The sequence below is a fragment of the Centrocercus urophasianus genome, unplaced genomic scaffold, assembly GCF_019232065.1.
Source record: "Centrocercus urophasianus isolate 14NV4802_14NV808 unplaced genomic scaffold, USGS_Curo_1.0 seq_12, whole genome shotgun sequence".
Classification (NCBI taxonomy): Eukaryota; Metazoa; Chordata; class Aves; order Galliformes; family Phasianidae; genus Centrocercus; species Centrocercus urophasianus.
In genome coordinates, this window is record NW_024884364.1 from 67,767,459 (window position 1) to 67,794,674 (window position 27,216).

Below are 27,216 nucleotides of genomic sequence, written 5' to 3' on the forward strand. Positions count from 1 at the left end.
TGTGAAAGTGCGTGCATCAACTGAACCCAACAGCCTCTCACCGAGCAGCTCCTGCCTGCAGGTCTCCATCAGCTGCCATCAACACTCCATCACTTGCTGGGGCGACACTGGGCTCCACTTTACATCTGAGATTGGCTGGGACTGACCGTGCTGTGCTCCTCCCTGGGTAAAAGCAGCACTTCATGCAAAAGCAACCAAGTGAAATGGGTGGATGACCTTAGCAGACGTTCCTACAAGAAAAACCATGGGTGGATTTTCTGTACAGGCTCAGCCACACTGCTGATCTGCTCATGTTATTCCATCTCTCACTTGTTCCTCTGAGCCCCATCTCACTCATGTCTTCTTCATTAAACTTAAATGCCAGGTTCGTTGCCTACTTTTCTCTGGCTGAAAGGCCAGAGAAGATGCTGCCTTCAGTTCAGCCAAGCAGTCCCTGTCCCCTCCACCACTCCCCATCTCATGATTGGGCTGATGGCACCCAGTGGTGCACACCCTCTTGAATTTCAATGTAGAACTGTGTGCTCTTTCTGCAGCCATGGCCCCTCTTCCCAGCAAAGGAGGAACAATACCATGAAGTGTTAAACCAAGTCCTGTATGCTTTACAGAAACTCATACACAGATATAATTAAATAGTGTGTGTGCATATATAAACACATGTAGTGCTTGTGTGCTCACGTGACTCTACTAATAAAATAGTGTTTATGCTCCTTTATAAAAAACTCATTTCTATGACTATCCACTTAAAGAAAGTCAGTCTCACTTAGGAGAACACACACAAGAAATTAAACCCATTCTATGATACTACCTTGCACTATACTTGCTTGCTTGGTTCTCGTTTCAGACAGAAGCCATGAGACTTCCATCCCGTGCTCCGGGACCAGAGGGAGGTAGCAGGCCTGGCACCCAAATGCTCACCTCAGCAGCACATGGTCTTTGCTCTGGGAGAGGGAAAAGTTTGGGTGAGGTACAGAGCCCAACCACTCTGTGTCTCAGCAAAGAGCTTGGGCTTGAGAACTGCTCACCAGGCAGTTTTCCACAAATGCAAACAACTGCAGGTATATTTCCAAGTCCCACAGTCATCTAGGAAAGTCCGCAGCGAAGTACCGTGATGTTGTTTCACGGTGACATTCCCATGCTGTTAGAGAAGTCTGAAAAGCAGCTACCATTACCTAGGGACTTAAAATCCTCTCCATAGAAAAGCAATCCGCTTTATCTCACAGCCTAAACATATCTTTGTGTCACACCTCAAAAAGGAACTGCATGATGACATTTAAAGCTGCACTGGGCACTGTGAGGGCTGGAAGGACCACTCTCCTCATGCACAGATGTGTCACAATCAAGAGGAGACTGAGGTCTTCCCCAGCTCTGGTGCAGCGGAGCTTTCTTGTACAAAACAGGAACTCTGCTCAACTGCATCAGGGACCCCTCCTTTCACCACTTCTTTTTTTTTTCTTCTTTTTTCCCCGGTTGGAAATCACAGCCCTGGGAGCATTCTGAGCAATAGATTCTTCTGCAGAAGTCAGGTTTCTAGCTGACATCACCAAGACCTGAGCTTCACCCCTCATGTTTGATATGTTGTGAAATGGGGCTTTCCAAAGCGCGGCCTTCGGATACCCTCTGTATAGATAACAGCAGTCAAGGATTGAGACTTGGACAATATCCACCAGTGTGCCCAGGATGCTTCCTTTATGCTTTAAAATTCCATGTAAGAAATGCTTGTTGTGCCTGTCCCCAGAACAGGGCACGTGTCCATGTGTTCTGTTCAGTCCATCCAGGGAAGGTGGACCTTTATTTCCTTCAGACAACATTTTACGTCTGAAAGAATGTCTTAGTCTTTATTGCTGATTATGATAAAACATTTGTGGAGGAAGAGTCTGATTATTTCAAACTTAAAAACTTTTGCTTACACAAATTACTGTATTTTTTTAAGAAGATATTCCAACAGTTGCCCTTCCTAAGGCAGCCAGTTTCCAGCCATTTGGGTATAGAAGCACCCCCAGCCTGCACACACACACACACATGCACAGGACACTGGCTTTATTACAGAAGCCTGTTATGTGCCTAAAGATGAAGAAGTTGGATGTTATGCCTGCATAAGGACTCGCATGCTGGAAGGACCATTTTTAGTCTTATCAGTGAACTAAAAAAACCCCTCAAACAAACAACATCAACAAAAAACCAATGTATCTCTCAGTTCCTAAATATTGTGCTGTGATTCCCCAGCAAATATTCCAAGCGAAATGCAACTGGACACATGTCCAGTATGAACACATATGAACACACGCATTCTGTTGGATTTCCCAAACACCCTTCTCTTCCCAGTGTTCTTGCATCTCATTCCCTTTTCACCCACTATAGCCTCATGCTCCTGAGGACCTGTATCTTATTCTGAACACATGTATGTGTTAAATATGCCTGTACATGTATAAATAGACACATATATACTCAACACACCAACGAAAGTACATACACAACAGCTGACATTCAATGTCTGGGACACATGTATGCAGGGGTTTCATGGAGTTGCAGTTTGAAATACCGTATTACTTCAGCTTGGTGTCCTACCCACCTCCTAAAGCTCCTGATGTGCTCACAATGAGCACTGCTGAGAGTCAAGCCACACAACTTTACCCATCCATCTACACTTCAAAGCCAGCACTATGCTACCTTGGCAGCAGTGTCCCGTTGACTCCTGTGTTACTCTGAGCCACTCTTATGGTTGGCACTCCATCTGCCATTAACTACTTCATAAAGAAAAGATTCAGCAAATGAGGATCACCCACAACTCTGAAAGTAGAAAATTGGAACTGCATAGAAAAGATAGCTTTGTATATTTTTCCTTGAAGACGGTGTGTAGTCAGCTCAAAATACAAACCTGGCGCATCAGACACAGCACACATCCACTGATGCAGAAGCCTGTCTGAATCAGACATGGATGTCATTCAAATTACTGCAGTTCTGACCTCGTTGTCTCATTCAATTCACCTTTATTGCTTCCAGTGAGTATCCTCATGCCCTGTGTCTGAACAGCAATCTACTCCATTTGCAAAATTTAAGTGTACAGTGGTCACTTATCATTGCTTGTAATACACCATATAAATTTTCTTGTACCCTATCTGTGCATTATTATGTGCTGAATGATGACTTTTATTTAAAAAGGAATTCAGGAAACAAAATATTACAGGCATTAATAAAAGTTTCTGGAGTGACAGTATAATCTCATAACACTTCAGTGAGTTGAACATGAAGTGACCGTTGAACACCTTATTACTGCAGTCAGAAATCAAGTACTGTAACATAACATGTAAGCTAGAGAAATCAGACGGGCAAACAAAGAAAGCACACCGTTCCTTAATGGGTCAATCTGGTTGTTGTGGTTGTAGGAGCATGTTTTCTTAGTCATTCAGTTCGATAACGTGTCTAACAATGATTTACAAGGAAAAAAAACCACCTATTTTATTTAAAAAATAAATTTAGGTGATATCCAGTAATAAGTAGAAACTAAATTTACTTTGAAAAGGATAACCAGAATAGAAACCACCGGTTGATTCGAAGGCTTGGGAACAGCTCACGTCATTCACTAAGCAGTCACGCGGAGCCCACTTCTCCTTCCTGCCGGCTCGGCAGGGCCGACCTGCATCAGTCTGTCCAGCAGGTGGCTGTGTCCCCTTCGGGAGCGTACAAACCCACGGGGAGAGTTCCTTCATCGCTCACATAATCATCAGTGCTGCAGTAGAAAATTAGTGGCTACATTTAAGTCATTATTTGAAGCCCTCAGAGCTTCCAGAGCGTCTCCCCTGGAAAATCCCATCTCCATAAGTCGTGCAACCTGTAAGAGAAGTAACATAAAACTACTGAACCAACAGTTTTACTCAGATGATGTGTGCATTACCTATTTAACAGTGTCAGGGATCACTTGTTTTTCCACTGTTCAGAAGCTTATCTATCTGAAGAGCGTGCAAGCGCACATGGGCACCGCCACAAAGACTTGTCTGTGACAGCATGCTTGAAAACACCGCCAGAGAGAGAGAGTGAGACGAGTGCTCTGTGATCACTTGTTCAGAACCAGTCTTTTGCTGTGTTTTCAACCCCGACCCAGTTTTGAAAGAAGAGTGAAATAGAAAGTAAGCTTTGTTGTCTGGCTGGCATTTTTTCTGTTTTTCACCTTGGCACCTTACATGCCAAGGGCAGCCTGACCCCAGGGCTCACTGCTCTAGAGAAGAACGTGCCCTGCAGAGCCCAACGCTGACCCAAATAGGAAATCTTACAGCAGATGGGAAGACCTGCACGTTTACACTTAGCTGTGCTCTGCTTGAAAAAAACCTGAATTCTCCAAAGGTCATTAAAAAGCCCAAAACGTTTGCTCCAGGTGGTTTTTACAGCCAACCTGAAAGCTAATCCTGAAACAGAGGCACAGAGATACTTAAATCAGTTCAGTAAAATTCATGGAAGGATTCCAAATGTTTTCAGAACAGGGCAAGTCAATGCCATGTGATGGACGAGTTACCTCGAAATGGGCACACTGAGAGAATCATTTTGGTGACCAGTAATCAATTATCATTCTTTGCAACATCATGTTCTTGACACCTAACCTTTTCCCCTGTGCTAATAGATACTCAAAGTATCACAAATTACTACATGTTAAAAAAAGTACATACATCTAATTAAATCTACGGCTAAGTTTTGATTGAAATTACACTTGAAAACTATGGCTCTCTATTAGGTACAAGTGAAAGTCACAATGTAACTAATTCACTTTTATATTTAATCATCCAGAGAGGGGGGCAGCACGCAGAATGAAGCATGGCCAGGGGCAGCAGGAGGCACTCTCCATCCTGCTCATGCCTGCGGGTGGGCTGTGAGGTGGGAGCTGCAGGTCCAGAGTGGCCTGGTAGCCCTGGTGGCCGTCTGGAGGCTGGCATGGAGCCTGTTGCACAGAACCAAGCAAGCAGGAATGCAGCTGAGATCCTCTGCATCCTGTGACACATTAACAATATGTGGTCGTATTTGAAATGCCTCTTGGAAGAAAGAACTCAGGATTTTTAATCTCTGCTGCTTTGGTGGCTTATTGAGAAATATAGTCTTGCTAAGAGTGGCCAGAGGTGGGAGTTCTGGTTCTCTCGATCTAAATTCGCTGTTACAAAATGTTTGAATACTGCTACCTTGGCTGTCAAAATATCAAAAATGCTACCATCCTTTTTTGCATTTCCCCTTCTCGCTCTATCACTTAGTGTCAGTTTCTCACCTTCTTGTAGAGAGAGAAACAAATCGTTACTTTCAACATCACTGCAACATCAATCTGGATCTCATAACCAGTAACTTTCTGAAGTTCCCTTTTCTGACTTTTCACCTAAGATAACGATTTTTATGAGAAAGAGGTCAGGCAATGGAAATAAAAGCTAACCACAGCAATACAATTCAGATGAAAGGTTTTTATGGCAGTGGGCATGAATTGTAACTTTGGCTTTCAAGAAGCGGTGGATGGTGTTTCGATGCTCCCATTTGCAGAAACATCCAGAGGGCATGATGGGAAATACATTTTAACAGCAGAAAGCTCTGTTTATCTGAGTACATTTTAACCACAGAATCCAGCACGAGGAAACTGAGTTGAATGCTGGTAACAGTAATTGAAGGTGCTAAAAAATCCACGAGAAGCACAGATTTTTCTACCAGACGTTGCTAACGCTTACAAATCTGAATCCAAAGAACAGGCACAACCTTGCACTTCTGCCATTCTCAGACGATTTACAGATTTATTAGCACAAATCTGAAAAATCAAAGGTGCTTGGGTAACTCTCTACCTCGCAAGGCAACCAGACAGCATTTCAGATGGCAGCAACTGGGTGATCTTTACAACTTCAGTGCATTACAACATGTAAGCATATACCGAAGTGCTTTCATACAGCTGAGCCTGGGCCAGGTTTGAGGTCAGAAGACAGCACAGGTTGGACGAAAAACTGTTACATGAGTTCCAGCACAACAGTACAGTCCATACATACAGAATTTGTCACTTTACTCCCGGCACTGGATAGGCTTTTAGGCTGGTCAAAATTTCAGACTGGTCTCAGAAGGTGTTCTTTAGTGGGGGATTTTCTATTGTTTTTCTCTCCTCTCTCTCTCTCTCTCTCTCTCTCTTTCTTTCTTTCTTTCTTGTTGATTGGTTTATTTTTTAATTTTAAATTATTTTTTTTTTAACTTTTCTGATGTAGGCCAACAAGTTCTCAATCAAAACCACCAGTTCAGTTAATTTGGGACATAATCTAACATTGAATCAAAACTGGAAATTGGATCATAGCAAAGTTTTCTCTTTGGAACAATCTCATTTTAAACTAACTGGAAATAACAGCATGGCACTAGCAGGTACTGATTTGTCTCCTTGAAGCAGAAAAAGGGGAAAGAGGAACTCACTCTTGGAACCTATTCTCACTGAAGAATAGCAGATACCTTAGAAAATAAAAAGGCCAGTGCAGCTAACTGCAGATGGGCTAAAACTCAGAGAACTTGACTGCACACAATAAATCCTGAATAAAGAAACAAGATTAATATCCAATTCTTAAACTTCCTAGCAAATCCTCTCTTTGGAGAAAACAAATTATCAACAGAAATCTACATCTACACTACAGGTCTAAATCTACACTAGGCAGAAAAGACAAACTTCTCTGTGGCAACAGTATACAAAATCAGTCAACCATATTATGTAGGGAAACACCCCACAAGTGTCTGCTGCAGCCCAAGGCTGGCAGAACGTTTTTATTTCCAAACAGCCACATGACCAAGTTGGGAACTTAAGCTGGAGACCTCAGTGCAGGAAGAGCTGTATGTCTACAGGGAGAATGATGAAATCTATTTGCCATTCTTCCTTTTTTTTTTTTTTTTGAAACATATCAGCCCCACTTGTGAAATTGTCTAACCTTTAAATATAAGGAATGAAAAGTTACGCATAAAAGCAGTAATTCCCAAGTTGACATGCAACTCCAGTTTGAAAGATAATGACGAGTCACCGTCCCTGTATTGTGACTGTTAACTGGGATTTCTATTTATGCTGCTGCAGGGAATGATTAAGAAGTTGTGTCACCAGACAAAACAAACAAACAAACAAACCAAAAAACAGAGGTAATTCCTAAAAACAGCTTTTTTAATGAAATATTAAAAGAAAAAATTACCTGTTCTTCAGAAACCTCAGTAGGTGGAGGTGTGTCTTGCTCAGATGGGTGATGATCTTGGTAATTCTCATTGTGTCTATGACGTAGAGGAGGAAACAGTCTATTCCAGTTAATCATCCCACCCTGAAACCAGACACTGCTGTCAGTCTTTCCAAAAAGAACTACAGGTTCTTTTACACATAAAGACCATCCATCCCACATAATACAGAAGGCAAACACTTGAGCGAAACGCTTATCTCAAACAAGAGCTGCTGAAGCTTTTGGTGAAGTGAAAACTGGGACTTGTTACCTCTTTCCTAGCTACTGGAAGTAGCTGCTGTAAGCTAAGGAAAAGTGCTAATAAAATGAAGAAAGGACTGCCTGATTTCTTGCTAATACTTCTTGTGTCACATATGTTGTGGGTGATATGGCTCACTACAGTGCTAGGTTTCTGAGGCTGAAGAGCCTGCTCTCTTTGTGACTTTGTGCCAGACTTCGTGTCTGGCAAGGGATGCAACAGCATGTCCTGCATGTGCTTGCTTTACGTGGGTAAGAGTGAAATAAAGAAGCAGGGAGAAGAAGCAAAGATGCTTTTCACTGCATCCACAAAAACACATCAGGAAACTCAGAGCACATGCTGCTGATCACAAGCTCAACTTGCAGGATACCCGTGATAGACTTTCCACACCAGTGATTATTTCTGTGACACCAATATGACTGTGACAGACTTACCTAACTTCATTGCATTACTACCACTGCAGAAACTGGCTGTACTCCAGTGCCGAATCATTTTCTGACTACATGGTAATAACATAAATACACAGCAGTAACGTAAGTATGGCATAAATCACTGAACAGAAACTTTAACAGCTCAGCTTGAAGCCTTAAAACAGTAAGACACACAGAATGCAAAGTGCAAGCTTTATCATTGCCCGGGAATGATCCATCTTTCTTCCATGAGCTTGCACAAACATTCTGGAAGAGATGTGGTATGACACCAGAACCTGCAAATGGGCAAGAGCAGCACCACTCGCTCCCTCTGTTCTTCGCAATGCAGCTGGTGTCCTTCTCCTCCTGACCCACTCCCTCTGTTACCATGGAAGAGATCCCCCTCCCTTTCAGTATATATAGGACAAGGACTTCCTTCCTCTAGTTGCTCTGTTTTAGGTCTGTGCTGTCGTTTCTCAGAAAATCTTCCTCTTATGAGTTTTTTCTTCTCTCAGCTGGGGCTCTTCCTGCCTTTATGTACTCCTGCAGCATTAAAAGCTCTCTGCTTGATCAGATCAGCAGCAGCAGCTTAACCTACTCCCAGACACACACACACACACACACACACACACACACAAAATCATTTATTTCATTTTCCTGCCCTTTCCTTTGTTCTCTTCCATTGTCTCCCTTGGAGACCCAGTCAGCCCAGACACCACAGGAGGCAGTGCAAGAGCACACTTGAAAAAGCAGCTGGGGAGTCATGAGATGCGACCTGTTAGCTTCTAAAGTGTTCCATTCCCTTATGGCACAGTGCATCTTCCCTAAGAAGATCAGCACCAGCTATGAGTCACCACTCATCTTCAGTACAAAGTTTCCACTACTGGCAATTCGGAGTTTAAGACACTGTTACATATCCATATTTCTACTTTATAAGCTGCACTAAGCATCTACTTAAGGGTTTTATCTTGAAGGATTTCACATAAGCCTTGTGTTAGCCAAACAGTATAGTGCAGCAAAAAGGAGAATTGGTTTCTAGTTTAAACCTGGAGAGGGATCTCACACCTTCTACTGACAAGCTGAACTCCTCTGTGGTCTTGGAAAATCACGTCATGTACTTCCCCATCTCTAGTTTCCCCTAGCTCAGAATTATTTTGAGTTTTAATTCATTAATTTTGAATTTCTGGAAGCCTACTGAACTCTATAGTTCAGCAAGAACATGGAACTGATGCTGCTTTGCCTGTGTGTGTTCTTTTCAAAGACTTGAGGCAGAGAAAGCAATGCTTCCAAGGGTAATTCATATAAAACTAGTGGATCGAAAAATGCCAGCAGGATCAAGGCATGTTTTTTGTAGCATCAGAATTCATAGAGAATAATGCATATTAAATATAAAATCTACAATAAATGCATTAATTTATCAGTATGCTGATGTATCTGAAGACTGAAATAAATGTACCTTTCCAGCTGTGCTCTCAGCTTCACCACCAAGCTACCTACTGCACCCCGTCCTGCGTGCTGACACATAACACTGCAAAGACATCTGCCTTTTTATCTTAAACTTAACAATACATGTTAAATTAATGTGCACCAAATGCATTACCTGCAGTAAGAAATCCAGATTCCCTAACAAAATATCTACATCGTTTAGAAGGTTTACTATGGATAACCGGATGAATGCATATTATGGATTATTATGGATAACTGGATATGGATGGATGAATTCAGAACAGTTCCAGGCAAAGCTTGCTAACTCTATCCCAGAAATAACAAACAGACAAGGCAAACTGGATCAAAATTCCTATGAAAGGATCCTTTTCAGTTGTCCTCAGAATATTTCAATTACTTTTGGAAGTTGTGACAAACGTCAGGTCTTGACAGTATTAATGATGAAAGAATATCTAAAGCACAACTAATGAAGCCCAAAGGTCTTAATGCTATGTGAGCGCTGACGTTTAGGATTAATTACAACTTACTTTGGATGGTCTATTTCTCAACTGTGTATTATTTCCTAGACTGCACCTAAACCATGTAGTTATGCTTCTTGATCTGTAAATGCAAGGAAGTTGCTTCTTCTCTTGGGCTTGCCTCTAATCACATGATGGACACGTACAAAGTCAGACTGAAAAGAGCAGAGATTGAGAGTTGCAACAGGAACTGCTACTGTGGACCATTCCCTAAATATAAGAATACAGCAGGAACTGCTGCTAATGTCTCAGATACATAGAAAGCGGGGATCAAGGCTAAGGATTTCCAGTGTGCACGGTGAGTTCTGGACAATGTTACTATCACAGCAGAAATTGACCTAAGATCTGATTTTTAATTTGATTCGAAGCGAACAGAAAAAAATGTCTTAAATTAACCAAACCTCTCAAATTCCAGTTAAAAATGTGCACAGATTTCCAGATCAATATTCTGCCTCGTCTCCCAGACGTTATTCTGTAGACCTTCTGTTCACAATTTTATGATACATTCTGTATTAGAGGGGTTTTTGACCATGCTAAGACACTTATTCTGAGAGAGGTCAGGAAGATTTCACATGAAGATATCCAAACTGTGAGTCTACTTAAGCAATGCTTCTAAACCATCCAAAAGTCTCTACTGGAGAATGGTAAATAAGTATGCCTTTTGCAGGAGACTTGAAAAAAGCTAAAGCCAAATTACCAGTGATGGTAACCACAGTCAGCCAACAGTCCAGATCACCAAGCAAACCCACAATGATGAGGCAGGTCTAAGATTAAGACCAGAAGTCAAATCAGTGGCTTAGGACCTGGACTTTGTACTAAAAAACAGCGAACTCCCAGTTGAGGTGGGTGAGGCCCCAAAACTTCTCACAGATGTTTCTAACCACAGCTCTTTCTCACAAGTCTGCTCCAAGGCTGAAGAGCTGTACTGTGTCAGAGGAGGCCCTCAGTACAGGCAACACAACCCTCTGGAAAGCAGGTTGGTGTGCTCAGGATCGCAACTGGTAAACCAACTGCTTTCCCCAGTCAGTGCTCTGGGCAGAGAGAAACCACTCATCATGTTATCCACACAAAGGTAAGACTTACTGTTCATGCCTTCTTTCTTAGTCCAAATCTTTCATGACCAACTTGGTGAAGATTTTCTGCTCCTCTGCTAGAGGAAGGCAATCACTGAGAAAATCAGTCTGTAAACTACCATTCATACAAATATTTTGTACAGTTGGTGACTGGGCCCTGATTTCTGCCTGCAACAGTCTTCCACATGTCATCACAGAAAACTCATGTCAAAAAGACTGCTTCATTCAGTAGCCAAAGAGCAGGATGGACACATTTAAGGAAAGGTCTATAAGCCTTCCCCATTCTATTCCTCCTACAGTTGTAATTTTTTAACTAAGGAAAACAGCAGTTTCCTTTGATGCTAGCGGTGCAAAGACTGGGTGAATTGGTTGATGGCAAGTTCTTTGTTACTATCTGACAGGAGACAAACAAATCAACCAGACCATCTATAGATCTCTGTTACATCACTAACAAAAGTGGATTAGGAAAACATTGATGATGTTGGAACTCCTGTTACAGGAAAACAACAAATCAGTCACAAGCTTCAGGCGACCAAACAATGAGATGGAGGAATGGGTTAAAGGAATGGGAAAATGGCATCTATCCATGATAGGAAATATTATAAGGAAATACTGTATTGTTGAATTATTCTTGGTAACTGTCAGTACTTCAGTTGTTAGGTCACATACTAGATTTTATTTTTTTTCCTAAATGTTGTCTGGGATAATACTGTTTAAAGGAAAAGAGTATCCTCTTTTCCCACAGAACAAGACATTCGTATCAGTCTAGAGCTAGCAAATGTCTGATTGCATAACTTGCTGAAATCCCAACTGCACAACCATTTTTTCACATCATCTCCTCACTCTCTTTCAGAGATGACAGCTCTCCCTGCTTCGCGTTTACATACTTGCCATAGCATATTCTGTAAAACAATTCTCACACAAAGTCTGACAAACAAACATGTATTACACACCACTAATAAATATTCACTGAAGTAGCTACCACATGTGCTGGTATTACAATTAGATTAATTTCACTAGAATTGAAAATGCCTTATAGAAGTCCTCTTGATAATTTTTCATGTGGTTAAGATTTTTTGATAATGTTATCTCATGTATATGGTTAATGCCAACTTGCCATCTGTTTGCACAAACAGGAAACACCTCCTGATATCTGTCCTGTTCACCTTTTCTCAACACAACAACCACAGTAAAAAAAACAAAAAAAAAAGGAAATTGCTTTGCATTTCATCTTTTAAAGTAACAACTTTAGAGCTTGCTTCCCTGCATAGTAGTCATTACTTGGTGCAGGTATAGATGCTGTCTTACTTCACTGATATAAAAATTCATTCTAAGAAACAAAAAACACTTGCCTTTCAGACACAATCTTTTTGTTAAAAATACTGACCCCAAAGTGTATGCACTGATAATATAAAAAAACAACGTAGCCATGAATGGTACACTGATACCAGCTGCCTCAGTCTCTGAACACTGTAAAAAAGATCAATGGCAATGGTAAAATTTCCAGTGGACTTATTAAAATGTCTGGCCTGTCTCTTTTTGTGAGGTAAAAACTGTTCTGGGAGTTTATTTCATCTTAAACTTTTTTCTTTTTTAACCTTAATACCGTTCTTTTTTGAAAGGAGGTAGAAAAGTAATCATACTGGTGCTGTGAGCATCACTTCTAACGATGGAAAGAATTTTTCACCATGGAAAGTAGTGCAGCAATTTCTAAACATATTCCAATTTCCTCTGGAAATTTATGCTACAGACAAGTCTCCTTAGCCCAGAGGCTTTGTCTCCAACTCTTATTTGCTGTATCCTGAGCTTTGATGTCTGCATTCTCCCAGAGGAGCTCGTGTGTCACAAAAATTCACAAATCCACATGTGGTCTTTTCTGAAGCCTGATCAGTTATTTCCTTTGAAATCCAGGAGGAACACCTCAGTCTGGCCTCTGAAGCCACTAGAGAAACAATGGAAGGGACTTCAGCACAGGCTCAAAGCATTCACAGCAGCAGATGCCAAAGATGCCAAGTGGCAGGCCTATCTGTGCCTTGGGAGGCGAGTGGGCACAGCTGCTTCTGCGACTGTGTTCAAGGGAGGTGTAGGGAGTTTTGAATGCTTCTTAGTGTACTCATGCATGCCCAAGCATTTGGCCTTGCAGTCTGCTTGCCACACATTACAGGAAGGGGGGTGTTGTTATATCACTCAGGCACACAACTAGCTGGTAGTAAAAGTGAAAAGCTATGAAGGTGCTCCCCAAAACTGCAAGTTAGCTCAGGACAGTGGGAGAGTCAGATGGCTCTGCATTCAACTCATCACAGTATGGTTAAAAACCTATTCTGTACCAAACTGCACATTATTGTAACACTCACATTTCAGTACCGCTGTGATGCAATAGTTCAACTGGAAAGTGATGGATTGCTACACCAACAAGAAAGAAAGACATTTGATATCAGTCAGATGCTAAAAGATGGCATTTCTGAGAACAGACGTTAACTCGTTCACCCAGCATTAGGAAAGTGTTGAGCAGGGCTCTCATACTTTGTTTGCACTAATAAATGGGGATTTTGATCTTGTCTAGTCAGCAGAGGCAAGGCTTCAAACACCTTTTCAAAGCACCTCCATTTGTGGACTTTCCACTTCACTTTCGCATGCTTGCATCAGTTGCTCTTCATCCAGACTGGGCTTTTCAACATCACAGACGTGGTCACAGCTACATCAGCTATCAGTCATAATCACAACCTGAATTTTAAGTAATTGAATGATTTGGAGCTGTTCTTATGTTGGTCCTTTAATATTTGCTAAGTGAGATAACCAGAGTGTGGCAGTCCGCTGTGCCAAATGCTGAAGGCAGATCCAGCAGCATGAACATCCTCTCTGGATTTAAGGAAACCATCTGTTACTCCATTTTTGACATTTTAGACAAAACAAAGGCAGTTCTGACCCTTCTTATTTGGCTCTTTGGATGCAAACTGGTGACAAGTGACTTATTAAAGCTTGATGGATGATTAGACAGATAATACCTCACTCACTTCCTGTGCACAAACATTTTCAAACATAAGTGAGAAATTAGAGTTTCAAAACTGTTTTGATTTGAGAAGCTTAGCTAGCAAACATTGGGTACAAAGAAACCTCAAAACCAGATTCTCCAATACACTAGCATAAACACATACTTGGGTACATAAAGGGCCAGTCTACCAACACATAGGAGGAAAAAAAAAAGGTTAGTATCCCATTCAAGGGAGCAAAGATTCAGTTGCAAATGGGAAGAGCTTCCATCTGTTGACATCCTAAAGTTAACATTCAAGGTGACATACTGGCAATACTGCTTAGCAAAACCTTCCCATCTATTGTGCTTCAACAGGCTTTAGAAACAACCAATGACACAGATCTGTAGTTGTTATGTGCTATTATCAACGTTCCAATCAGAAAAACTGAATACCAAGATGGACCACACACTATCTGAATTACATGTTTCTGGTCCCTATGAGCTACAAAAGAAGAGACTTAGAGGAAGAAATGACTTCCAAACAAGACTTCTGAGTGCAGATGAAGGGTAATAGAAAAAACTACTGACTTCTCAGCCCTGAAACTGGATGTCTAATTTGGTTCATGCTTGAAGCCGCAGATGGAAGAACACAAACAGCTAAAAAGAAACTTGCCTTCTGTGGACAGTGGTGGATCAGACAATAAAGAATTAAATGCTCTCAAAATGCTTGGGGAGATTTTTATGCCGTGAGCTTTTTTAATGGGGATTACCTCAAATTAAATTGTCAGAGTAAGAGAGAACAGAACAGTCACGTAGGAGAACAAACGTAATCTCTATCTCAAAAATTATTTGCTTTGTTTTGCTTTAGGAAGCATTCCACCATTGCTTCTGTAGGGAAATTGATTACAAACACTAACTCAAATTTAATCATTGTCTAAAGGCTACAGCTCAGAAGCCCAGTCAAACAGAAAGAGAACTGAATAATGGAGTCCAAGAAAAAAATGATAGTTCAGTGTGAGGGCAGGAGTGCTACTGAGGAGTAGGAGTCAGACACAGTTAGCCTTGTGACTCTGACCACTGGCTGTTAAGGAGGTACATTAAGCTTACTCTAGTAGTACTACTTGTGTCTGTCAACTCCTGGAACTGCTGATTTCCATGAAAAAGACAGAAAATGTAAAGTAGATACATAGAGGAAATAGTCATAAACTCATTACCTGGATCAGCACCCTGGAAATTCAACATTTTTCATGACGTCAAATCCATGAAAATGTTATTTGAAAAAAAAAAAAGAACAAAACAACACTGAAATATCTGAATAGTAGGGTTTAGCAACTGCTGCAATGATGTTATCAAAATGGAGCAGTAAAAAAGATTTAATGTATACCAACATCAGCAGAATACACAGCTCTACAGCTGACTAAGCATAAAGCTCACCTTTTGGAATACAAACAAGCATTATTCTCAACACAGAGAAAACATTAAAAAATTACGGAGGAAAAAAAAAAAGAGGTTTGAAAACACCAGAAGAATGTCAAAAAGCAAAGGATGAGTTAACAGGTCACCGAGGTCTGAAAAAATATTGTTTCGTTTGCAAAAATGGGGAAAAAAAAAAGGCTGATGGTATGTCCACAATGCATAAGGGAAGATGGATTCTCAATTTAGCCAATGATTATTGCTGCAGCATAAATAAACCCCTGGATCACTTATTAGCAGAATTTGTAAAAATATGACGTCAGTGCTGTAGAAACATGCCTCAGAGATCAGAGCTCAAGTAACTCTTTTATTCTGTGAGTATCCCACCTACAATTGTGTTTAAAATTTATGGTAACGTTGTAAATAGCACTTTCTATTCAATTATGCCACAAAATCCCAGAGTTCCTATAGGTAACACACATTGGAGTGAAAAGCCTAATTAGAGAAAAGGATTTTGCATCACACTGGGTGAAAACCTCCCTCGTTTATTCAAGTAAAGTTGTCTGGTACATTCTTCTCTGACAATGATAGATACATCCATGGGTCAGTATGAACAAACTCCTTCCATCTAGCGTTCTGTGAGAATTTCCAGGGAGCTGGCAATGTGTAAAGGTTGCAAGACATCTCAGGACCCAAGAAGCCTCTTGAAGCATTTTAGTTGGTACTCAAGCTTCTCAAGCTATTTCAGAAGACTTTGCTAAAGTAGCACCTCTCTGCATCAGTGGGAAAATGAAGTATGTTCAGATGTGGTTCTTCCTCGGGAAGGCAGAAATAGACTGTCGGTATTCACTGAGGGATTTGTTTCTAGCATCATGAGCAAGGACAACATTCCTGAAGAGGAATTCTTGTCTTAGGAAAGTCACTGCTCCATTAAATTCTGCTTTCCAAGGTCAGAAGTTTACTACTTAAATAAAACTGAAAGGTAAATTGGTAATCTAGCCTCAGTCCTTAGCTCACAAAATAAGTAAGTTGCAAATTTCTCAGGATATGAGACGCCCAGTAACAATAAAGACACTAAATGCATCTCCCCACAGAGCATCTCTCCAGTGTCCCAGGAGGAAGACATCCAGTGAATGAACAATTAGGGGAAGCAGCATTGTTATAGAAGAAGTCTGGTCTCTGCAAGCAGGGGAATCAGAGATATGAATCAAAGGGGGTCCGGCCTCACTAAAAAGTACCAGGAGCTGGAACAGAAAAACAAAGACAGGAGGGAGAACAACACCCACCCCACAAAAAAAGCTTAAAAGTAGAGGAAATAGTAGAAAAGATTTTCATATATTGCTGTAGGCTTATCACAGACCCTTGAGCACCTCAGTGATACTCTTTTTTGAACCAAAAAGTTAAGAGAAACCAGGAGGCAGGCAACAGTGTCTTCAACATGCTCAATGTGAATGAAGGCTACTGAGAGCATTTTTTTAAGATGAATGGACCAGGGTTCATTCTCCAATCCCATATACAGAATGGGCACAGGAATGAGCACTAAAAGGAGAACTGGTACCTAATAGCCAACAGAAGATGCTGACCACCTTTTCTGCAGTCTTCCACAACCTTCCTACAACCCAGTGACATCAGTGCTGCCAGCAACACCTCGCACGCACTCCTCCCTCATCTATTTACAGTTTGGTTATCTGCAGCCTCCCTCTAAGCTTGTCAATGGGAAGTGAAAGTCAGGCTGGCTCCCTGCTAGCACCCCAGTGCACACATGCAGCAATTTCTTCCCCTTTCTCACCAGGGCTTTCATTTGCGTTACAGAAAGACAAGCTTCAGAAAAGAGTTGGGAAATGAAACAGATCCAGAAATGCAAAAGTCAGGAGAGAAAGACCAAAAAGATCCATTGATATTACATAATAAAAAGGATAAAATAGTGCCTGAAGATATAAACTATCTCCTGTTTGGAGCGAGAGAAAGGGAAGTTGCATCGACGCCTTCAGGATGCATTGTAAATGCGGACTGATGGGTAAGATGTGATGGGAAAGAATTTTCTCCAGAGCAAAGAAGGACGTAGAGGAGGAAACACAAAGTATGGGAAATAATAGAAATGAAGGGGAAGAGATGAAAATCTGGGAGGAAAATGACATAGTGGGGAATGAAAACGTGAAAATGATACAAAGGAAAAAAAGAGATCAGATTTATGGAAAAAAGGGAAAAGAAGAGGACACATTACTAAAATGAGAAAAGAGGACTGACAAAAGAGAGAGAAAGAAAAGAATTAAGAAACTGGGGTTTAAAAAGGAAAAAATAGCAAGCTGATATTTTTTGAGGGCATGACTACATGTGGCACACATGTTATTTCACTGCCTCAAAAGGTGATGGAGGTGATGTTCAGTAATTCTGAACTGACAGGTTCAGAATTTGTCAGGATTATCATTGGAGGGGAAAAAGGGACAAAAATTTTTCAACATGCACACCACCATCTGGTTAAGGATTGTATCCATAGCAACTAGAAAGCAAGACAAAAATCAGACACCATGTAACCACACTCCCCTGTGAAACTAGCAACGTAAGGTGATTTTTCAGTTTCTAACAACACGTTCAGACACAGCAGCACTGCACAACTCAGGGCTAAATCAAAACCACGTACATCAAGTAGTGAAGCTGGTGGCTTATGCTCAGGCTGTGTCCCTCACTCAACCTGGTCCTGGAAGCTGTGAGTGGCTGGCAGCCCAGCAGCCACAAGCACACCTCTCTGCTTCAGCATCCTGCAGGCAACATTTCTGGGAGAGAAAGACTGGGCAAGGCAAAGCTCTAAGAACTGCCAGCAAGGAAATTCTGTGTTCTTTTTGGTTTTGTTTTTTTTGTTTTCTTCCCATAGAAAACACCCAAAATTAATTCTGTTTCAAATAAAAGAACTCCGTAAATGTGAACAGAAAAAAAAAAAAAACCAAAAACCCTCTATATTTTAGCATCTTAGAGATATAGTTTAAACAACTTAAGAAAGTTTTTTCCCCTATTTTTTCCCTGTTGTTTTTAAGCTTTCTTTTTTTTTTGTACATCAGGCTCACATTCTTCAGAATTTCTTGTAAAACCTGAAGAATGAGCTTAGTACAAAAAGGGCCCATTTAAGAAAGGGGCTTCTTTACAGCCAGAGGACAGTTTGCCACATTCTGCAGGACAATGCAGCACTGTTAAAACCACACACTGCATTCCTGTGTTTTCCATATGCTAACAGTACACAGGGAAAGTGCACTGCCTCTTCCCAAACAGAAGAATTGTAGAGTAAAGGAAAAGGAGGAACAAACAGAATGCCTCCCCAAGGGATAACAAAAAAATAGTTGCACAATGACGTGCAGAGGAAAGTTAAAGTTTCCTTTCCTTGGCAAACAACATGGAAAGCAGGAGAGAAAACATTCATTTATCTCATCTATGGACAGCATATTGCCAAATCTGCAAATATTGCCAAAAATCTGCACAATATCCCCTTGCAATGTAACTCTAACTTGTATTTGACAACTTGATTGATACACTTCACAGCTTTTATTACTGTTAGTTTCACAAAAAACCTCCCAGTGACACTGACTGGTGTTCTTTACCAGCTTCAGCCCCAGCAGTAGCATTTACCATCTAAATTCCATCTGCAGTGCGATGCGTTCAACTCCACTGTCTTCAAATTATACCTTTATAAGCTTCTAAAAGCAAAAGAATTGCACAGTTACAACAATCTGGAAAACTGTTTTCAAGTTTTGAACACTGAGACTGAAATTATCCTGTTTGTCTTTTTGTACCATTGCATCTCAGCTTTTGTGAAGGGCACTTATTCATGGTTTTGCTGATATCCAGTAAATTTTGTGAGTCATAAACAAAGCCCAGCAAATGCTTTCCTAACACATCTTTTCTGAAGAACTTTTCTGAAACGTTCACACATCGAATCCTTTGCCTTCTGCTCACCGGTTTCACAATTTAGCACTATCAGATCACAAAATGCCGCTCCAAAGTTAAAGACCAGTCAATGTAGGCGATTTGAAAGAGTTTCAGCAACTTTTAAGGTAAACCATGTCACTGCTGCTCAAACAACACTCACTTATTTTACTTAAACTCCCCCATATTTTATAAAAAACCTCTATTTGAAATCAATAGTGAAAAGACATTTTGCCAATTTCATTGTTTGTAATCCCAGGAAAAGGAGAAGGATAGGAAGAAAACATTATCAACTCTTAACATTTATAATTCTGAACTTATTTAATGCTTCTTGCAGTTCAAAATATATTATAAAGATTGTCTTTCATAATTGGCAATTTCTTTCTCTTCTAATTTGAAGAAACTTAGCTGAATGTTCACAACAGCTTGTGGCCCGAAAGACACCTTCTAAGAGCCTTCTATCAGAACACTGTTGTTGAATTATTTCTAGTTCATTTCTTATTTATTACATTAAAACTGGTAAATGTTGTAATGGGGATAGAAATTAGAATCTTTCCACCTGAGGAACAATTTATTCAGATCAAAATGTTAAGAAATGGAAGAAAACCAAATTCCAGGGAAACAAAGATATATACTCTAGTTGTTAGCCAGAGCCTAAGCTTTATGCTATCCTACATCTAATTCTGCCAACATATTAATGGTAACACAGGTGTATTTACAAGCTACCATGAACATACTAAGAATTCATATATCAGTACAGAGCTGCATTTCAGTCAGAGAAAACTCAATAAAGATCACAAATTGTCAGACTGTAACAAAATAATGAACAAGGTATGCTCACATAGAGAAATCTAAGGCCCATATCTGCTAAGTTTGATAGAGCAGCAACATATATTTTTAAGGCATAGGAAGAAGTTAATTGAGACACTGTCTGCCTTGTTCTGCAGTACAACAGAAAACATGTGAACGTCTTTCACTGCCTTGACTAAAACAGAGAAAACAAAGGGCTCTGCTATTCCATTCAGTAAGGAAATAAAATGAACACTAAATGCAGCAAAGAGAAAGTTCCTGTGGTTGACCTCTGTAAGGGAGTTAGACGATTGAATTTCAGAACTTTCTCAAAGATGCAAGCCTTATTCAAAGTACATTTGCAAATAAAGTTATTGTGTAGATAATTTTCTCCGAAAAGGATGCAAACAATACAAATACTCAGAACAGACAGAACTTGCTAACTTTCACCAACAGCTTACTGTCTTTAGTAAAAGGAGAGGCAGGCACTTTACCTTTCAGGCTGACTTTTGGAGAAAGAAATGCCAGATGTATTGATATCCTTACAGGACTGTCGGATGCTCTGCTTCTATCTTGCAAAACGATTTTAACATTAAAGTTACAGAAACACCTGAATGGCCAATAGCCAGGGTATGAAAAACCAATTGAGAAGAATATATCAAGCAGGAACCATAAAATATACAAACTGAAAACATATGTTTCCCATAAACATAATCTTTATGGAGCATGCATCAGTACCTGCTGCTGCCTTTGTCTCCTCATTTGGGCAACCTGAGACATCATGATTTGTCGATCCAGGAGCTCCATTCTCTGCTGCCTCTGGATGTCGACTGTTGCTCCCATTCCCACTCGGATTTCATTCGTTGGTTCCGCAGACGAGAAGATTGGTTCAAGAGTCCAGGAAAATATCTTTGCTACCCAGCTGGGTACACAAAGAATTCGATGAACTTTTAATATACTGCTATTGTAGCAAATCCCAGAAATCTAAAAGTCAAAATGAAATGTTAAAAAAATAAAGACTTTAAATACAGCAAATGTACTTTGTACTTAGCTGCAGATGGCCTTTCTATTTTAAACGTACATTTTAATGTTTTCACCCAGAGTCTTAGGTCAAGAACCAAGAATAGGGGATTTCTTTACCTTCAACTTCCTCACAACTACAGACTGTTACATTTCAAAATCTGTGTACTGCACTGCCTATGACTCAGAAAGTTGCTCTTTTTTTTTTTTTTTTTTTCAGAATTTCAATCCAAACCGAGTGACTGTTTCTCAATCTGGTTGAGAAAGATTTATTCTACCTGAAACCAGTTTTATTTTATTCAAATAAAACTTTGATTTCTAGTAAAGGAACTGGTCAGAATATGCTGCATGCTGACCTGAGAAGACAAAGGCTGCCCTTGAGAATGCTGAAGCATTGTAAACATTCCTTAACAAAAAACAAGTCCCTCATAGTTTCTGTCAGCATTTCCAAGTCTGCCTTTCAGAGAATCACAGAATGGCCAGGGTCAGAAGGGACCTCAAGGACCATGAATCTCCAATCCCTTGCCACATGCAGGGCCAAAAACCTCCACATTTAATGCTAGACCAGGCTGCCCAGGGCTCCATCCAACCTGGCCTTGAACACCTCCAGGGATGTTGCACCTCACCACTCTCATAGTAACGAACCTCCCCCCGACATCCAACCTAAATCTCCCCTCTCTCAACTTAAAACCATTTCCCCTTTTCCTGCTGTTATCAACCCTTTCAAAGAGTTGATTCCTCTCCTGTTTGTAGGCTCCTTTTAGGTACTGAAAGGCTACAATGAGGTCACCCTGCAGCCTTCTTTTCTCCAGGCTGAACAAGCCCAGCTCCCTCAGCCTGTCCTCATAGAGGAGGTGCTCCAGTCCCCTGATCACCTTTGTGGCCCTCCTCTGGACCCTCTCCAACAGCTCCCTGTCTTTCTTGTATTGGAGGCTTCAGACCTGGACACAGAACTCCAGATGGGGCCTCACGAGGGCAGAGTAAAGAGGAACAATCACCTCCCTGGCCCTGCTGGGCACCCCTCTTCTGATGAAGCCCAGAATACCATTTGAGTAAAGACAAAAGTAAAATAGCTGATTTAAAGTTTAACCAAAAATTATGCACAGACTTTTTCCAGTCTACCTTCTAGGGAAAAAATAAAATAAAAAGAACAGTTCATTAAAAACTGACATTGAAGAAAATCAGCCTTTGTGGTGCCCTTCTCCTACCTATTAAAAAAAATAAAACAACATTCCTGTGCTCATGCTCATGCTTGCCTTGGGACTTGATTTCATTGCAGATGATCTACTGTCATCACTCAAGCATCACTTTTAATCCCACTGCAAAACTCTGAAGGCCAAAGTGGTACTCAGAAAGGTCAAGTTCTTCCTCAAGTTCTGCCATTCTGCTTTATGCTACTTTTCTGTAGTTATGACTATTTAACATCTGCTGTTCCTCAAGAATTATGGTAGACAGCAGAATGAAATGAACAGAAAGAGATAAGGACCATCCAAAATACATAAACGGTATATATCAAATTAGTGCATTAAATTACAGTACATTAAAAACAATGTAGAAACTTCATGTCTGGGCAATTTATCTATCTAAGGATTCTTATCTTATCCACTGACATTTGTATAAACATACAGAAAGCATTTCATTGCTGCAAGTAGAAAGGAAAACTTTTCCAGATTATTTACAAGGTTGTTATTAATAATCTAGTGAGAAAATGAAACTTTTAGAATAATAATTTCAGTTCTGCTGTGGGAAATACTGATTTTCTTTTTATTCTATCATATTTTATGACTTCTCATGGGGTTGGATGTAACACCAAACACAGGCCATAGTTCTAAGATGAGAAAGAAAAAACTTAGACTGCCTTTAACCCCTTATCTTTTCATGCTATGAAGAAGTTAAATGAGATTTGACAAGAGGAAGGCCATCATCTATGGCATCTTAGTGAAGGCTGCCTTTAACAAAACATGTCTGCATTTAAAGAAAGGTTCTCAAAGGACTCCGGGAATGACAGGGCACTGGAACACAAGCTTCTTCATGACCTCAGTTCTCTCCTCAACTCTAGTGAAACAGTTCCAGAAGAACGTAAATCCATGACAAAAACGTGGGCACATCAACTGGAAACTAAGATAAAACTCCAGTGAATACATAAGAAGAGTAGTATTCATATCATTTCTGTGATCATCTACTTTTGGCATGTAGTACTTTAGATACCTACCCAGCAAAGAAGGCTACTATGGGTGTCAGGGTATATAGGCTCCTTACTCAGCACTTAGATTGTATGGCTACCAGGAAGGTCACTCTTTTGGGAGCAAGAACGACTGAACTTTGTCGCACATATTACATAAAATTTCATCTGATGATTTCAGAGATCTTCTCTCCCACTCTGTATCATTAGGCTACAGAGCCAGGCTCCACCTTTGGTCCCAGTAATTTCACAAGGAAAGGCAGAAGAGAAGAAAAGGACTCAGAATACTTGTTCAGAAACCACACCAGTATTCCTTCAACTCTTTCACATGTCCTTCCCAGCTATCAATCTCTGCCCACTAATCACCTGCAGTCTTTTGTGAAGGCTTAAAATTTTCACCATAATCTATAAAGAGTTCAGAAAGTCACAAGAACAAAACAATGCAAGCAGTGATAGGAAAATCTATATCTTCCTGAATATATGACAAATCTTGACACGTGTTTGAACATGTTAACCACAAACAGTTCTCATAACAACTCAACACAGAAAGTGCAGCAAATAGGACAGCACCGGCATGAATTTGTGCCAGCACTTTGGGATTTGTTTGTCTCAGAAGAGGAAATGTACATTCTCACATTTTTCTAAGTAGAGATTGCTAGTCAATCAAGAGAATTTAATCAGAAGAGAAGGCTTTAGGAGCCTAAATTTTATGGACAACACTAAGATGGAGCATGCTAAGTGTGAGACTTACACACATGTCTCCTATCTCCCTTCCCAGATTTAACGAGCTCACTTGAGTAGCACGGCTGGTTTATGGTCAGTGCAGCACCAAGTGCAGAGGGCTGTCTTCTTTCTCTCTCCTCTCTTTCCCCAACAGCAGACTGTCTTGGCCCCTCCTTGTCCTGCCTTAGTTAGAAACTCATTGCATACCCCAAACGGGATCTTCCATGCTCACAGAGTAGAAGATCAAGAAATCTGACAATATGAAGTTCAGAGAAAAATCTGAAATAAAATGAATCTCGTGAAGGAAGAAGATAAATCTATTTATCTGTATATCTTCTACATGTAGTTGCCAAGAAACATACTGTAGGCTAATAACTGTGCAGAGCAATGACAAGACTGCAATTCTTGGTAAATAAAAACAGATTGAAGGACAGATTCAGCTGTGATAGGTACTATGTGTACATGGCCTACATCCATCTCATTAGCTTTATATTTGCTAGGACTTCAGCATCACTCCCACTCCTCTTTCCCTTGATTTACTACCCCAATCGTAAAGCTATTAGATGTAAAAGCTTCAAATACTGTGCTTAGCTTCAAGAAGTTTCAAGTGGTGACAAAGAGACACCTATTTGCATACTTCCAATAAACCCTAGATGGAGGCTTGTGTAGTTAAAATATGTCTTGTGATTCAGTCTGGTTTAGTGTCATATATTCATCTTAACGTCAAGTATTTCCAAGGAACTTCTTTTTTAGCTGGTTCATATGCAGAATTTCCTAAGTGAAGTGTAAAGTTTAATGAAGTGTAAAGTTCTTTCTTACACCAGATTTTCTCATGGTTGTAGTGTATTTCTAGTATTTAAGTAAACAACTTAGTATTTAAATAAACAACTTAGTTTATTCAGTGAATATAAGATTATATCGTTATATCTTGATTTGAACACTGTGCATCAGGTTAAAGGGCTACTTTCCCCAAACAGATGATCATCCAGAGTATTCTAGGTTCTAGAAAGCTATCAAGGGAAGACGTGGCAGTCAAGTTCACACTGATAAAATGGAGAATTTTTGGCTAGCAATATCATTTTCTTTCCATCCCTATAAGAAAGGTCAACTTCCTCTCCCCTTCCCTCATGTCTCTCCAAAGTGACATTTTTAAGAAAAAGGAAGTAGCTGTAGTTTCTCTTTTTCATTAGGTAGACCAAACACGGAAGCTCTCCAAGACTTTACAAGACAAGGACACACATGCATCATTACTAAATAAGACATTTTAAATTCTTTACCTGATTGATATTAAGGAGAAAATCAAACAAAGATAAGGAAGGCAGATTAGTATCAAAATTATGTGAAAAATTATTTTGCATAGTGGTTAGAGCTTGACAGAATTATTTACCTTCATGACCAAGCACAATCACTGCAAGATCTCAAAACATTTTTTCTGCATGTGCAGGCATGGATGTACTGCCATTTCAGCACAATATATCTACCTTAACTTGTACTTTTCTCCTTGTGTCACTGCTACAGTTCTACAGGCAACAGAAATCATATTGTTAAAACATTTAATTTTTTAAAATATTACTGTTAAAAAATTGTCAATGCCTTAATGCAGACATCTCCAATTTAAAAGTCTACATATGAGTTAGTAATTTAAAGCTGGCTTTACAAGTAGACAAAGAGAAGTAGAAGTTGTTGAGATGTGACTCATTCTACAGCAGAAGCTTCAAAATACTCAGCTGAATAACTCTCACGGATTCCCTGTCAAATCAGTGAAGAAGTAGGTGCTTCTAGGACACAACTCACCTCATCCTAAGCTAGCTGTAGCACTGTAGTCACAGTGAATCATAGAATCATGGAATCATAGAATCACAAGGTTGGAAACGACCTATAAGATCATCCAGTCCAATCGTCTCCCCATCACCATTGCCATCACAAGCACTAAACCACATCTCACAGCTCCTCATCCACACGCCTCTTGAACACTGCCAGGGACGGCGACTCCACCACCTCCCTGGGCAGCCATTCCAGTGCCTGACCACTCTCTGAGAGAAAAAGTTCTTCCTTATGTCCAACCTAAACCTCCTCTGGTACAACTTGCAGCCATTACCCCGTGTCCTGCTCGTTGCCTGGGAGAAGAGGCCAAATCCCTCCTCACCACAACCTCCCTTCAGGAAGTTGTAGAGTGCAATGCGGTCTCCCCTGAGCCTCCTCTTCTCCAGACTGAACAATCCCAGCTCCCTCAGCCGCTCCTCATAAGCCCTGTGCTCCAGACCCCTCACCAGTTTTGTTGCCCTTCTCTGGACACGTTCCAGGGCCTCAATGTCTTTCTTGTAGTGAGGTGCCCAAAACTGAACACAGTACTTGAGGTGCGGCCTCACCAGTGCTGAGTACAGGGGGATGATCACCTCCCTGTTCCTGCTGGCCACACCATTTCTAATGCAGGACAGGATGCCGTTGGCCCTCTTGGCCACCTGAGCACACTGTCAGCTCATGTTCAGCCGAGCATCAACCAACACCCCCAGGTCCTTCTCTTCTTCACACTCATCCAGCCACTCATCCCCAAGCCTGTAGCGCTGCATGGGGTGGTTGTGCCCAAAGTGCAGGACCTGACACTTGGCCTTGCTGAACCTCATCCCATTCACCTCAGGCCAGCGATCCAGCCTGTCTAAATCCCTCTGAAGGGCCTCCCTGCCCTCAGGCAGACCAACACCACCTCCCAGCTTGGTATCATCTGCAAACTTACTGAGGGTAACAGGGGTGTAAGTGCATAGCTAAGAAAGGTTCAGGAAGCAGTATGCCACTTCCTGAACCAACTGGCACAACTGGCAATGTGGACCAGACATCATGCACACAAATTCTTCCTCTGATCTTAGAGAAAAATTGAAAGCTTCACACTGAAAGCTAAAATCCATTCTACAGGATCTCAGAAGTCATGGATAAAACAGTATCTTATGACACACACATAATTACCTTCTCCTTTCCTTTCCCAATTCTTTCTTCTTCTTCCAGAGCTGGAAGAAACTGCATACCCTCCTGCACAAACAGATATGACCTCTCATTCACACTAAGATCCCTTGTATGACAGGGATCATATTTCTCTTTTCAGATGCTTCACTTGATGTAGGAGTATATGTGTCAGCTAGCTGTGCAGACATGAGCGTCTAAGCTCACACCACAAAGGAGATCAAGTCAGAAAAGTGAGCATTTCACATGTCAAAGTTAGCCACCTATGCTCATTCAACTGAATATCAACCATTGCCTAAATGCAAGCCACTTTATGTTAGTTTTGGGTGGGATTCGGCAAATTTAGGTGGATATTTGGACA

At 40.7% G+C, this 27,216-nt stretch overlaps 1 protein-coding gene across 4 annotated transcripts in view; it reads right to left on the minus strand.

The window, feature by feature from the left end:
• Positions 1-2,970: 2,970 nt before the first annotated feature.
• Positions 2,971-27,216, minus strand: part of UBAC2 (UBA domain containing 2) — a 93,708-nt gene continuing 69,462 nt past the window's right edge. For all 4 annotated transcript variants that reach the window (XM_042809464.1, XM_042809461.1, XM_042809462.1 and 1 more), the window contains 3 exons: positions 20,714-20,959; positions 7,164-7,286; positions 2,971-3,829 (listed from right to left, as the gene is read on the minus strand). In XM_042809464.1, coding sequence (XP_042665398.1) covers positions 3,722-3,829; positions 7,164-7,286; positions 20,714-20,959 — 477 coding nt within the window. In that variant the 3' untranslated portion in view covers positions 2,971-3,721. The remainder of the gene's footprint in view (positions 3,830-7,163; positions 7,287-20,713; positions 20,960-27,216) is intronic.